This window comes from Oncorhynchus gorbuscha, linkage group LG07 (assembly GCF_021184085.1).
Source record: "Oncorhynchus gorbuscha isolate QuinsamMale2020 ecotype Even-year linkage group LG07, OgorEven_v1.0, whole genome shotgun sequence".
In the NCBI taxonomy this organism is placed as follows: Eukaryota; Metazoa; Chordata; class Actinopteri; order Salmoniformes; family Salmonidae; genus Oncorhynchus; species Oncorhynchus gorbuscha.
Genome location: NC_060179.1, coordinates 22,749,452 through 22,765,571, shown reverse-complemented (window position 1 = coordinate 22,765,571; position 16,120 = coordinate 22,749,452). Strand labels below are relative to the sequence as shown.

At 44.4% G+C, this 16,120-nt stretch overlaps 1 protein-coding gene across 1 annotated transcript in view; it reads left to right on the top strand.

Moving 5' to 3' along the window:
* Positions 1 to 4,428: 4,428 nt before the first annotated feature.
* The window catches only part of bmp6 (bone morphogenetic protein 6), a 38,770-nt gene continuing 27,078 nt past the window's right edge, over positions 4,429 to 16,120 (top strand). The window contains exon 1 of the mRNA XM_046355831.1: positions 4,429 to 5,326. Coding sequence (XP_046211787.1) covers positions 4,921 to 5,326 — 406 coding nt within the window. The 5' untranslated portion in view covers positions 4,429 to 4,920. The remainder of the gene's footprint in view (positions 5,327 to 16,120) is intronic.

Sequence of the window (16,120 nt, the reverse complement as noted above, 5' to 3'; positions counted from 1 at the left end):
TCCACATATTCTAAGTCAGAGCCGTCCAGGGTATTGATGCTGGACGGGTGGGCAGGTGCAGGCAGTGATCGGTTGAAGAGCATGCATTTAGTTTTACTTGCATTTAACAGCAGTTGGAGGCTACGGAAGGAGAGTTGTAAACATGACTACATAGTGTATGACTATGTACACTACATGACCAAACGTATGTGGACACCTGCTCATTGAACATCTAATTCTAAAATGATGGGCATTAATATGGAGTTGGTCCCCCCTTTGCTGTTATAACAGCCTCCACTCTTTTGGGAATGCTTTCCATTACATGTTGGAACATTGCTGTGGGAACTTGCTTCCATTCAGCCATGAGCATTTGTGAGGTCGGCACTGATGTTTGGCAATTAGGCCTGGCTCGCAGTCGGCGGTCCAATTCATCCCAAAGGTGTTTGATGTTGAGGTCAGGGCTCTGTGCAGGTCAGTCAAGTTCTTCTACACCGATCTTGACAAACCTTTCCTGTATGGACCATGCTTTGTGCACAGGGGGATTGTCATGCTGAAACAGGAAAGGGCTTATACCAAACTGTTCCCACAAAGTTAGAAGCAGAATCGTCTAGAATGTCATTGTATGCTGTCGCGTTAAGATTTCCCTTCAGTGGAACTAAGGTGTCTAGCCCTAACCATGAAAAACATCCCGAGAACCATTATTCCTCCTCCACCAAACTTTACAGTTGACACTATGCATTGGGGAAGGTAGCATTCTCCTGGTATCTGCCAAACCCTGATTTGGCCATCGGACTGCCAAAAGGTGAAGCGTGATTCATCACTCCAGTTTTCACTGGTCCAGAGTCCAATGGCGGCGAGCTTTACCCCATTCCAGCTGACGCGTTGCATTGCGCATGGTGATCTTAGGCTTGTGTGCGGCTGCTTGGCCATGGAAACCCATTTCATTAAGCTCCTGACGAACAGTTATTGTGCTGACGTTGCTTCCAGAGGCAGTTTGGAACTCGGTAGTGAGTGTTGCAACTGAAGACAGGCGATTTTTACACACTTCAGCACTCGGCAGTCCCGTTCTGTGAGCTTGTGTGGTCTACCACTTCGCACCTGAGCCATTGTTGCTCCTAGATGTTTCCACCTCACAATAACAGCACTGTCTTTCAGATGGGACGTTATGGTGTCCTGACTCTCTGTGGTCACTAAAGATCCCGTGGCACTTATCGTAAGAGTAGGGGTGTTAACCCTGGTGTTCTGACTAAATTCCCAATCTGGCCTTCATACCATCATGGCCACCTGATCACCCGAGTTTAAAATTGGCTCATTCATCCCCCCTCCTCTCCCCTGTAACTATTCCCCAGGTCGTTTCTGTAAATGAGAATGTGTTCCCAGTCAACTTACCTGGTAAAACAAGGGTTCAATAAAAATTAATTTAAAAAAACTTACAGTTGACCAAGGCAGCTCTAGCAGGGCAAAAATTTGATGAACTGACCTGTTGGAAAGGTGGCATCTTAGTTAAATAAAGGTAACATTTAAAATATATATATAATAATGACTGTGCCACGTTGAAAGTCACTGAGCTCTTCAGTAAGGCCATTCTACTGCCAATGTTTGTCTATGGAGATTGCATGGCTGTGTGCTCGATTTTATACACCTGTCAGCAACGGGTGTGGCTATAATAGCTGAATCCACTACTTTTGTATATATAATGTATATGTACGTAGTTTTTTCTTCATGATTTATAAATGATACCAGGTCCACTAAATGGTTTATAGATGGTAAACACGTATACATGGTTTACTAATGGTTAGAAAAAACTCATTCATAATGGATTATTAGCCGACTGTCCACCTTTTTCCCACCATTTTGCATCACACGGTGTCATACTGGTGTGTCAGATACAACCTCCGTGGGGCAAATGACAAAGTCATACAAACAATGACAGAACCTCACCAGCTGCTTATCTGTACAGTATATTTCATTATGATCCCCCACATACCAAAGGTTCTTTAAAGTTAAATCACTACGCTCGACAATTGTGGTTGGTATACCACCCTCATATCTAGAGGAATTAGAGGGAGGGCTAGTAGGGGTATGGAGGCTGATTGAAAGAAGCAAAACCTTTGAAAGACAAAGACTGGAAAGCAGCAATAGCATCAAAAGCACCAGCACTATACTGGCATTGTTTCTGGTTGGAGTTGTACAATGGTTGTGTGATGTGTGGGGTCTTGGGTCTACCACCAGACTATACTGTAGTAAGATGGTGGTGTGGATATTTTTGTGTGGAAATGCCATGTTTAGAGGAATAATTATTGTGCGAAGAATGACTGTGAGTGTGTTTATGCCTGTGTGTATGTGTGTGTTCCCACATGTTTATGTCTGTATAATTAGTGTGGAATATTTAGCAGTCCAAGTGAACTTGGTGTTATGAGTGAACATTCCTCTGGTGGACAGCTCCCCCTCAATTATCTGTGTGTGTGTGTGGGTGTTTGTGCGCACATGCATATGTGTGAGAGATGATTTAGCTTGGAAGCAGAGAAAGTAGTACCCTAAGGCGTGTGTGTGTGTGTGTGTGTGTGTGTGTGTGTGTGTGTGTGTGTGTGTGTGTGTGTGTGTGTGTGTGTGTGTGTGTGTGTGTGTGTGTGTGTGTGTGTGTGTGTGTGTGTGTGTGTGTGTGTGTGTGCGTGTGTGTGTGTATACTGTATGGTATATCCACATATATATATATATACTGTATATCCACAGGTTGCAATGAGACCAGCCTGTGTATGAGGGACTCCAATCTCTCTCCTCAGGTTGTGAGTGTGACCCATCGTGTGTGTGTTAATTAGGGTGAGGAGAGGCTCTGTCTAGACGCCATGATGACAGGACAAACACCCCCTGTTTAGCCTGTGTGCCCTCCCTCTGCTTCCTCTTGCCTCCTCACCCACGGCCAATACACCCAGCTATCACCTGCTCCCAACACACACAGACACACAAACACACACATTGTTATTTCCTATTCAATTTTTGTACCGCTCGAAGTGGACGTTTAAGGTTGAATATTCGTCAATAGCCAGACACTAATCGTGGCATGTCTTTACAATTATGTATTTTACTTGCTAATACAGTAAGAGTGGCATGCCTAAATTAGATGTGATGATGTGTAAATAAAGCTAATATTAAGACAGTCAACTGTTGGTCCAATATAGTATATTTTCTGTGTCATCCTCCGTTTTACTAAATTACTAGCAAAGAATGCATTATTGACAAATGGTTCTTGGTAGAAGGGGTTCTGTATTGAATTTTATACATTATTTTTCATTTTTACTTTTTTAAAAGTTCATTCTACATGGCTGCAAACAGACGAGTTCAATCTCTACGACCAAAAACAGTGAGCAGGTAGCCTTTTATATAACAGCCAGACTTCTTTTACTTTTCCCCACTGTGCTGGCTGTCTGTCTGTCTCATCACTTCCCCCCCAGTCCTGTAGGCAGTTGTTGGGAGTCTCCTTCCTCTCTTTCGCCTGGACCTCAGCCAGTGGAGGAGGTGGGGAAGGAGGAAGGGGGAGGGGATGTGGCTTTGATGCTGCTACGCTCTTCAAGCTCCCAACAGATAAGATAGGCTGCAGAGAGATAAGGACACCCTGCCTTCCTATCAGAGGGATCTGGGTCCACAGACAGACACAACATGGAGGGGGGTGGTGGTGTGGGGGCACTCTCTTCTGTTCCCTCTCCAACCCCCCTCACCCTAAATAAGTAGTACTTTATTATTATTTTATTTTTCCTTTATTTAACTAGGCTCATGACTCAGTGACATAATGTTGCTCAGTTATATAGTGCATATGAATAATGGAGTTCGCTTTTTTATTTTTTTATTATTTTTTTTACATTTGTCTGGTGCATTACACATTTATCGGAATATAATAGTGTTATTTTGAGCACCATGTGTGGTATTGAACCCTGTCTCTTGAAGCAAGTGTGTAACGGAGTCATTAAGCAAACGTGGATCAGAATTTGATACAATTTGCATAAAGAAGTCTAGTATAGTAATATTGTAACGTGTCTGAGAGGTTGCTGTTTTTCATTTCATCGTCAGGGGTCGTGCATAACCAATATAATATTATTTCCAAACGGACTATAGTAGTTTTCCCTAAAGAAAGTCCTTGAGGACCTTTAAGAAACAAGTGTCTCAAACCTTTTAACTACTTAAAAATAAGACCGTTATGACCTGTCCAGGTTATTCGAATAGTATATATCACTATTTTTCGGGCAAAGAAAGTTTTACATTTGGTGCGAAGGTTATTGCAGACAAATGGTCATAAATGTGAATTCAAGTATTTTTAATTTATCATGCGTATGAAAAGATGTACAGCTTTTGATGGGCACTTTCTACATGTAAATCAAATGTCGTCAGCCCCACCTATCTTCTGCACGCACTAACTGGGCGGGTACAGTGGCTACACGCGCTTTACTACCTGCTAATGCCCGTTACTCAGAACTCATACTCATACACTGCAGATACACATTCAACCGGTGGAATTGAGGAAACTTCAAGTTAAGGGGTTATTTCTTCTACGCAACATTGGGAAATATTGTATTTAAGAATTAAATACATACAGTAGAGTACAATGGTTTCTTTCAGAGTTATATTTTTACCAGAAAACATGTCGTGTAACTTTTAATTTTGACTGGGTCTGACTTGGACTTACCGAAGCGTTCATAAGTTGTTTTACATGCTGCCTTTGACGCAGAAAGCCGAGCTGTGGACTTGGAGACTTTTCAGAAATTATGAAGACCAATTTTACGAACATTTTTTGTTGGATGATATTGCATAATGCGTGAATGATTCTCGATTTATTTCAAAGGGGCTACTTTAGCTTTCAGTGAGAACAAGGAGCTCATTTGAAGAAAAACAATTGAAACTTATTGAAACCGAACGTCAGAGACACACTGACTAGAAACTGGACATACAATGACAAGCTGTTGGTTTGCCTTTGTGGGTTTGTGGTGGAGCGCTTATTGCATGTTCCTTATTGCAGGTAGCAATTATTTATTCGATGGGAACAACGAGGTACACCCAAGTTTCATTCACCGGCGGTTGCGGACTCACGAAAAGAGAGAGATGCAGAAGGAGATCCTCTCCATCCTTGGACTTCCACACAGACCCAGACCGCATCTGTCACATGGAAAGTACAACTCCGCTCCGCTCTTCATGCTGGATCTTTACAATACGATATCCAGCGAGGAGAAAAACGAAGTGGAGGGCATGTTGGAACAGTACCAGTCCATGTACACCACCCAAGGTCCCCCTTTGGCAACATATCAGGAGAATGCCTTCCTAAATGACGCCGACATGGTGATGAGCTTTGTCAATTTGGGTAAGTTATTAATTATTCTATCATTACAAATGTAATGTATTCAACTATAGTCATTTAACTAATTTGGAGTTATAAAATAGTCAAAACAAGTAATGGTTTATACATCCTTAATATCAATCGCAATCTAAATGCAAATTGGAGACGTAGACTACACTCGTGCGTAAAAAGCAGTATCTTGAAGTTCATTCTACAGAGGCTGAAAAAAATAGAGACCAGAAGTGTTCCTTTGCAGCCTACTTGTGAATTGTTGTTCACAAGGTGTTCGATCCAGTGGCAACAATATTCCAATGAGCCTGTATTGGGCGGTGGTTGCCTGCAACATTGCGCGTGCTCCCACCAATCACAGGGACAGATATCCTCTAAACTCTTCTCAGTCCTCAACAGTGGTAAAAACGACAGCTCGATAAAAAATAACATGTTATATTTACTGTGTTGAAATATCAGAAGTTCTCTTAATTGTAACATTTACATTTGAGTTCTTTAGCAGACGCTCTTATCCAGAGCTACCTGCAGGAGTAATTAGGGTTAAGTGCCTTACTCAAGGGCACGCCGACAGATGTTTCAACTCGGGGGATTCGAACCAGCGACCTTTCGGTTACTGGCCCAACGCTTTTAATCTCTAGGCTTCCTAACTTTGTTTGTCTATGGACTTGTCTATATGGAGGATCATTTACGCACAGATATACATTGGTTAATTAAGTCCAAATGCTGATTCCTCAATGTTGTGCAATCGGTGCAATGATTTAAATCTGATGGAGGAAAATGAAAAACTTATCCACACCAAACTAAATACAAAAAAAAAACAACCAGCACGCTGGTATTTATGTAAACCTATTCCTGGCATTGACCATGTAAATTGCGGTTTAATATGTGAACTGTGTTGCATTGTTTGTGTTGCTTCGTTGGATTTCTTTAATTAGACCCTGGACGATAAAGAGATACTTTCATCATAAACAGTTCAACATAAAAGCCCACGGTCTCTCCCATTAGCCGCGCGAGTGTTTACAGTGCTCGTCTAAACAGACTGCGTGAAGATAAACAGAGGCGCTGCCAGACTCCGGTCAACGCTGCTAAGCTTGATGGATGCCATTCTTTGCATATTGTCATTATTGAGTCTGAGAATACTACGGAAGTGTCCGAACCAAGATTGATTTTTTTTAAAGTCTGTTAAAAAAAAAACTAAAACCTAACCACACAATTCCACAAGTGATTATCATGAGATGCAATTCAAAGTAGAGCGTGTAACAAACTAAGCAGCGAAAGCTTCCTTTTTTAATCGTCCTCTGGAGTGTTCAATGGTGAAGTTGCATCATGTAGTGATGAAAAACAGATATTGCAGTGTGTTTTTTCTCTCTCAAGTAACTCGGGTGACTCTATTGACCGCTGTTGGAGTGTGGTGAGTGGTTTCGAGTCCCTGTTAGTTTGGGTTTTTGCTGCTGTTGCACATCTGGGTATGCACTTAAATTAATAATCTCCCATACATCAGTTCACAATTCCCTGCAATGCATTGTATCCAGGGATTAAGTTGCCATCCCAATAGAACAAGAGTACTGCTACTTAGTTACTGCCTTGGAGAAGATGGCTTCCTCTTCCAATGTGATTCTAATTAATGCTAGACAGGCCAAGGTGCTCCATCTGCTTTGCGAATAAAGCATTGCATGACTACTGTGTGTCATCGGATTAGTTTTTAATGCGCTTTCCTCTATATTTTATGGTTTCCTGACGGATGGCCGAGAAACAGACCACTGGATGCTGCTTATTGTCTGGGTGGTCTCGTTTCTTTCAAGTCTGCCTTCAGTCTGTGTATCGTATAGGGACAACCGTCGGATCTGATCGGTGTTGGAGAATATGGTGATTGACCTTTTACGTTTGCATTGTAGGTCTCAATTGATCCACGGCACACCCAGCTCTACTAATAGAGACCTCATTTTGGGCATTCCCAAGGCGGATCATGGATTTAGGAGTCCCTTAACACTACGGTGCTACAGCATCTGTCTGATGTGTGGCCAGTGTGAAGCAGACGTTCTGTTCTTTGTCAGTGACTCATGTTTAGGTCTTGTTTAGTCATCCGCTCATTGAGAATACCACTCATGCCAACGACCCATATTGACTCATCACAAGTAAGAGGAAAGAACTTAAATTAGTTTAACAGAAACATCCCTTCCTTTCCGTCCCACTCATTCCCTAAAATAGTGTGTTGATCATCGTCATCACTCTGTTTGCCTGGTGGGTACCCTACCCTGGTGCTGGCATGGTGCAGTTACACAGTGTTACACTATGTACAGTATGAGTCATAGTCTATCGTGTTGTACCACAAGTCCAGACTTGTCTTAATGCACCGCTGTGTAGTAGCCACGGTCAGCCGGTCAGTGGCAGCTCTAGTCAGCCTGAAGATGATAGCTTTAGTCCTGTGAGAAAGGACTTTCCCTTGGAGTGAGCTGTCATTCTGTCTTCTAGGAAAGTAACTGAGTCGCATGTTCTGTGAAACACTGTTTTCTAAACCAGGCCCAAACTCGGTCCTGGGGCACTTCCTAGGTGCATATTTTGGTTTTTACCCTGGCACTACACAGCTGATTCATATAACCAACTTATCACCAAGCTTTGGTCATTTTCTGACCAGAAGAAAAGAAAACATGAAGAGAAGAAGAGAAAACATGGTCTAAAAACAGTCAATTCACTTTTTCATGTAGGACATGGCCGCTGTGTTAAAATAGTCTTCAGCCAATGTACAGAAATGTCCAATAAGAGTTGGTTTAGTTTGTGTGCTGCTTGAACAGGAACTTCAAATGTTGTTCTCATGTCAATTTCACTTATTTCTGATGGATTCACTTTGCCTCACAGACAGGTGAAGGTCTTCCCGAGCGTTGCTTGGCATGAGATAACTACCAAAACTCCCATCTCCTGTTTCTCCTCATAACTCTCTATATTTGTCTATGAGTTCCTCTAAAGGGGGACTTCCAGTAAGTAAGAGCAAAATCCAGGAAAATCCATCCCTGTTTGTAGGAGTTGTCTTGTTTGGAACTTAATTTTCCACCTGCCGGGACAAGGCAGCTGTTGGTTTTTTTAGCCGCCCTCCTTCCGTGGTTTTCATGATTCACGGATGAGCCGGTCCTCACCCTCCCTAACTCGATCTACGTTCATCCCCCTCTCCACACCCCATTGCACTGCAATGAAGGATCTGTCAGTGCCCCTCTTAGCTAAGTCAATAGCCACCCGCGTCGGGTGTTAACACACCAGCAGCCTCCCACACTTGAAAGGTGACCTGGGAGACAGAGGGTTTTCTTGGGGGGGTTTCAGGAGATTACCCGGGTCTAGACAATACCAGGCTTACTCTCGCAATCCCAGCCTTTTTAAAATGTGTGTTTCCTGTCTTACGATGCCTGGGTGCATTTCTGAGCAGCTCAATCTCCAGGTAAGCTGTGTTCTTTTTGCACCAGAACGTGTCCCAAAGCTCCGGCATGATGAAATAATTCATTGGGAATGATCAAAGAGTTAATTGTTTGATACAAGGGCGGCTTTAGCCAATACCCGTGAAAGCCTCTAAACAACTTCCTGTAGACCCCTTAAACAAAATCAACCGTGTCATTCCTGCTTTGTGTTCAGTGTTATAGGAGTAAATGAAGTGACGCATTGGAGATGTGCTGTCGTGGAATAAAATACAAAGTATCTAGGCCATGAAGTTGAAGGAAAATAAGAGATACAAATAAATAAACGTCAAAAAGGATGGAGTTATGATTTAACACCTAGCTCTGTAATACAATTCCATACTGTCTAGAAAAGCTACAACAACCAGACTCTGGAGACGTTTCCTCTATCAAACTGTTTGTTTCTATGAAGCGGCTGTATGTTTTGCCAAAGAGCCTCATGTCCAATACAGTCCAAACAGCGGAAAAGGAAGCTCTTTAAATGCGGTAACTCAATATGCAGAATCGTTTGTGTATCTTGGGCACTTCATTGGAACTTTATTGGTCCCATGTTAAGAGTGGAAGCATCATATGTTTGATACGTAAAACCTATGAAAGCCAAAATAAAACTTATGAAAGCCAAATAATGTTTATGGTTTGTTTATGGTCACATTTATCCCCTCGTTTTAAAACTTTAAGTTCAGCCCCTTAAAGGGCTACTTTCTGTCCTGCAGTAGGCCTATGTGCAGGAAATGCCTTAGAGAACACTTTGAATCTTAAACATACATACATACATACATACATACATACATACATACATACATACATACATACATACATACATACATACATACATACATACATACATACATACATACATACATACATACATACATACATACATACATACATACATACATACATACATACATACATACATACATACATACATACATACATACATACATACATACATACATACATACATACATACATACATACATACATACATACATACATACAGTGGGGCAAAAAAGTATTTAGTCAGCCACCAATTGTGTAAGTTCTCCCACTTAAAAAGATGAGAGGCCTGTAATTTTCATCACATGTACACTTCAACTATGACAGACAAAATGAGGGAAAAAAATCCAGAAAATCACATTGTAGGATTTTTAATGAATTTATTTGCAAATTATGGTGGAAAATAAGTATTTGGTCAACTACAAACAAGCAAGATTTCTGGCTCTCACAGACCTGTAACTTCTTCTTTAAGAGGCTCCTCTGTCCTCCACTCGTTACCTGTATTAATGGCACCTGTTTGAACTTTTACAGGCCTCTCTCACCTTTATAAGTGGGAGAACTTGCACAATTGCTGGCTGACTAAATACTTTTTTGCCCCACTGTACACACACACACAACAGAGATGAGATGACCCCAAGGTCGAAAGATAACACTTTTTAAGAAGGCATTCCGTTTACACTCGAATAAGTTTATGTCACACCCTACTCTTAAAAAACCTGATGGTATCGCTCCCTCTCACGCCATCACTCTCTAACTTGACAAGATGGCTGCCACGATTGGACTTTATACGTGTTAAGAATGCCATGTTCCATACTTTATTTTTTCAAAGTCCCGCTCTGAAAATTCTACAGACATTCCTATTCCCGGTGGGACAGTGTGGGATGGGAGCGGAAGGAGATAAGAGCGTGATACACGGCACACTCCGGCAGTTAACCATCTGTCAAGGAGCGCAGATGACTGCGACGGAACATCTGATTACGGGCCGCTCTTCTCCCATTTATCACGTCGTGTGCTGGCATGCAGGAATGTTTGCTCTGCTATATCCCGAGGACAGACCCAAATCTCCCTTACGGCTCATTCTTGCAACTGTTGCAGTGGTGTCAGAAGCCAAGAAGAGAGTGGAGTACAGTCGGCCTGCTTCTGCTATGACCTCTGACCTTCTGACTCCCTGCTGGTTCTTTTAGAGAGGGCTTTAGTGAGGAGATAATTAACCGTGTGTGTGTGTGTGTGTGTGTGTGTGTGTGTGTGTGTGTGTGTGTGTGTGTGTGTGTGTGTGTGTGTGTGTGTGTGTGTGTGTGTGTGTGTGTGTGTGTGTGTGTGTGTGTGTGTGTGTGTGTGTGTGTGTGACCAGAGGATTCCCTAGGCCAGAAATAAAGATAGGAGCACTACAGTCTATCCTGGTGATAGAAACGTTGCTTCCAGTTTGCTGAATGAACTATTTTCTAGATTAATTATCCTATATGATACACGTTTGGTGTAACAAGTGATACATTCTCTTTTCACCTGCTCTCTAAGCGGGGGGGGCAAAGGCCATTGATGGGAGGGTGAAAACAGCATCGCTCCTCTTTCTGAACACCCCCTCTCCTGCTCCTTAGGCCTTTACCTCCCCTGCTGAGGACTTATTGATGCCTGGGTGGCGTTAGCGCTTCCTGAATCAACACAGCACTGATATCAACACAGCGTAGCAGCTGTGAAATATACACACACACACGTGAATGCCCTCCCGCTATCCTGGCCAGTAGCGTACAGATACGTACAAACACATCCGTAGACGCAGGCACGTATGCCTACACACAGACATAGACACGCACACACGCCCGAGGTGTATTCTCATCAATCTCCTTTGTTGCTTGCTTTTCAAGCTTGACATGCTGCAGACAGCAGAAGAGATGCAACTGATATCATTGATATCAAATTGATTCAGGGAGGTATCGAAATTGCACTTGTGTTATTCTGTAAATCACACACACAGACGTTAGGATGATCGGTTATGGTGGATATCGGTTACTCTGTGAGATGTAATTCCAGGCAGCTATCCGAATGATCAGGACTTCATCAAATGTGCTTAACAATAAACACGGTCAACAGGGACGGCCACTAAAGAAGAGATGTACGTGTGTAAACGTCATGTCTAACTCATGACAGGCTGCCTGTCACATTCCAACATGGAGCTTTGTTCTGTCCAATACAGAAAAGAGCAGGATTTATCTCCAGCCAACAACAGGCAAAGGAGGGCATACCCAGATGTGGCACAAAGACAGAGACATGGATACAAAGAGCTGAGAGGGACAGGCCACTGGGGCCATGGGTGATTTAAGTGGTTCTGTGGCCTGGAAGGGTCAAGAGGAAGGAGAGGGGTCAGGACACTCAATGGAAGACGTCTGCGGGTGGAGATAGGACAGGGTTGACCATTGCTACCCATCCGTGTTCAGTGTTCCCGGTCCGAGCTCTAAAGAGGACGTGCCTGAAACAACAACACAGGGAGAATCAGGGCCTCCGCGTGCTCTGAACACTCCAACCGCTCCAACCTCCACAAGCAGCCCCTCTATTTCAAACGTGCCGCCGCTGACAAATTTATGAGGGCCAGACGAGCCGAGGGGCTGTCTTTCCAAACATGATACAGGCACGAAAACAAAGCGAGATGGGAGCTCCCTGAGCTGAGGGGAGGGATGGAGATCATAGCCACACTCCCACTGGCACATTCCACTAGTCAGGTCACTGTCTAGGCAGCTTTCAGACTGTTTACCCGCCCTCGGACCCAAAACACCCTGTATTGTTCAATGTTCACACTCCTGTCCTGTAGCCTGGGGAGGTATGTATCCTAAATCCTGGCTGCTAATGAATAGAATAGAAAATGTGTGAGCTGAGTTTCTCAGCGGGGCTCGCCTGCTGTCCCGTCTCTGACTTGTCAGGTCTGGAGGGTTGGCACTTGGAACTTTTGATTTATGGGAGCACTTAAGTGTTTTTGGGGGGACCCTCCATTTTGGAGTGCTTTTTTAAATCATATGGCCAGTATTAAAGCAGGGTAAGGAATTCCCCCCGTTGGTTGGTCTCCATGGTTATGTCTGTGTCATGTTTCGCTCTGTCGATTAGTGGAGAGGGAGTGTTGATCCTTTTTCATGGCCACAGCACCTTCATTTGGTATTACATGTCCAGATGGCTGGTGAATTACTTGAGAACCCCAAAGAATATTTTCTTGTAATGTTGATTACCATGCTGACATTTTTACTGACAGACCTGTGCAGGTACTTATCGTAGTACTTATCCTAGATTCTGTTCAGGCCTTTAGTACGATCTCCGGCCCTGACCACATCGCTGTGTTTAATTTGTGTATCTTACATTTTCTTTAAACACCGGGGAACAATGGAGCTGCTCTGATTTATCAGCGGATCATGTGCTCTGGTTTTGAGCCCCTGAATGGCATTGTGGTCTACTCAGAGTTTCCAATGGGAATAGCATTGATCCTCAACCCTCATACCAGTCAGGGAGAGAGGGAAAGGAGGTGTAGACTAGAGAGAGAGGTAGGGGGATAGAGAGAGAGATACCCTGGCCTTCTAACTTGCGACTGTGGAATGCAAGCCACCAATATTTTGACTTCTCCTTTGGAAACAGCTGCGTTTCCTTTTTCAAAGATATTTTTTCCTTATTTATCGGATCCCTCAGGAGAAATCCATCTCGTCCGTCTGACACAAGCTTCCTCCTCTAAATCGGAGTGCAGAGGCCCGCCGAGCGCTCAGACACACACCTGCTACAGCAGACACCAGATCACTATAGCAGGTCTCCCCACCCGGTCCCGCTGCCCCCTCACACACACACAGATGTGTGCGCATACACATACAGTACACACACGCATGCATGTATGTGCATACACACGCATGTGTGCAGACATATACGCGCACACACACTCCCTAGGGACCAGCTCTCAAAAGGCATTCCACAAAGCCTGAAAGGCCAATAAAAAAGAAACCTTGACAATAATAATCACAGACTTGGCAGAGTATGAAAAAAGAACAGTCGTGAAAATTACAAGTGTACATATTTGGGGGAGAAGTACATCAAAAAACAACGGAGTACATCTCTGTTTATATTTAGTTTGTACTAATGGAAGCCAAACTGAGAAGTAGCAAGGGAGACATTTTTTATAGAGGGTCAGTAGTTTGGCCCATAGGAAAGAAGTAGCCTTCGTCGTCAGTAGCCTATAAATTTCAGAGGAAATTGACCGAAACATCAAGGACAGAGGAATCCGACATTAGTGGAAGAAATGAGATCAGAGGCTTTTTTAAAGATCTCCAAATCGGATGGCCATTGATTCTCCGATTAAGTTGGACATTGATGGTATCCTGATCCTCTTAGCTGACGATTATTATGAGTCTCAAATGTATTTGGTGTAGCTTCAGAGAGCAGATATGCATTGGGATAAGTGAAAGGCAGTTTGGGAAACCCCTCTGGCCCACACAGATGGTTTGTCCCTGTATCCTATGGCTACCAAGGGACAGTGAACTGTAAGGACAGGATAAGAGCCATGTAAACACTTCTATGTGTATACTATGCATGTCTGTAATATGTATTGCAATATGTTGTATAATAGTGATGCTGACCTCAGTATTGTCGCTCTCGCATTTGTGTAGAACCACCAGCCAAGAACCTTATATCGCTCTTACTTTGTTTACCAATGTTTGCTTGGGTTTATTTTCTTGTTTGTGTGTGATTGAAAGCATCCAGCGGTTTTTCCTGTCCCGGGATGTCAGGGAGGAGACACATGCAGGATGGTATGAGAAGATCCCGTTCTGTGAGACTGCCAATGCAGAGCAGTAGACTATACTGTAGTCTGTCCTAACACTGTTATATTAGCTATACCTTAGCTGTACTTTTGATGCTTTCGTTCATGTCTCTATAAGTCAAAAAGTGGAAAAGAATGTGAGTGTTTATTTTCCAGACCATTGCCACGATTTTTATGGAATTTCCTTCTCAATTATAAAAAAGATGTTACCCTATTTGTTGACAGGTCATTGGCTCACATTGGGTAGCGAATTAGAATGGCTGCTTTTACAAGGCATGTTGAAAAAAAATCACTGCTGACCATTAATGTCAATGAGCCTGCTCTGTGGACACCTGAGGCCTGTAGCGTACACACGAACACACACACACACGGACACACACACACAGAATCATTTCCTCTCAGCAGTGTACAGTAGTTATGTCCTGAGAGCTGTGGAAGAAATGGGAATGAAATCTCCCAATGACACACAGGTATGAGGGGGATGACTGCTACCATTCAGCAGTCTGCTGATTGGGGCTCCTGATAGTCTCTTTTGGTTACATTCAAGGCCGTGGGCAGGCAGCACCCGGACATCTTTTAGCAGAGCCCCCGCAAAGCTGCAATTATCACAAATTACCCGTGCCTTCTGACTACCCCGGGACTTTAAAACCTGAGATGTGCGTCCAGATGTCATTTTTTTCTGGGCATTCGTGTGGAATGCAGCGCTGACGGACTTGCCGGTGGAAAAATAGGCCCGGACAGTAGACGTTAGACGCTGCCTGTCAGGGGTTTGGATCGGACTCAGTATTCCTTTTTAAAGGATTATGATTATAGTCAGAATAGGATTCTAATGGGGACTGATGTCCCAATGTAGAATTCCTTCCTGAGTGTTGTCATTACGTAACCTGGTGGGCTGATGGGCCAATAGCTGTCCAGTCTTGGCTTGAAGGCTCTTCTTCTAGTGCAGATGGTGTAGGACGTTCTTTGCATATCCTCGCCATGGTGGAGTGGTCTGCCCATCCATGTTCACATTTGTGTACTCTGACATTGGGGCAGAGGTGTGTGGGGGCTGTGACTGTGTGCGTGCATATGTGTCTGTGCACGCAGGTACGGCTCCGCCGTAAAGTGACCCGTGCCTGGGCCGGTGTCTTCAGGCGGGCAGGCTTTGATGCAGGCTCCGCCGTAAAGTGACCCATGCCTGGGCCGGTGTCTTCAGGCGGGCAGGCTTTGATGCAGGCTCCGCCGTAAAGTGACCCATGCCTGGGCCGGTGTCTTCTGGCGGGCAGGCTTTGATGCAGGCTCCGCCGTAAAGTGACCCATGCCTGGACCGGTGTCTTCAGGCGGGCAGGCTTTGATGCAGGCTCCGCCGTAAAGTGACCCATGCCTGGGCCGGTGTCTTCAGGCGGGCAGGCTTTGATGCAGGCTCCGCCGTAAAGTGACCCATGCCTGGGCCGGTGTCTTCAGGCGGGCAGGCTTTGATGCAGGCTCCGCCGTAAAGTGAACCATGCCTGGGCCGGTGTCTTCAGGCGGGCAGGCTTTGATGCAGGCTCCGCCGTAAAGTGACCCATGCCTGGGCCGGTGTCTTCAGGCGGGCAGGCTTTGATGCAGGCTCCGCCGTAAAGTGACCCATGCCTGGGCCGGTGTCTTCAGGCGGACAGGCTTTGATGCAGGCTCCGCCGTAAAGTGACCCATGCCTGGGCCGGTGTCTTCAGGCGGGCAGGCTTTGATGCAGGCTCCGCCGTAAAGTGACCCATGCCTGGGCCGGTGTCTTCAGGCAGGCAGGCTTTGATGCAGGCTCCGGTCAGAGTAGAGGATCAGAGACGGGGACAA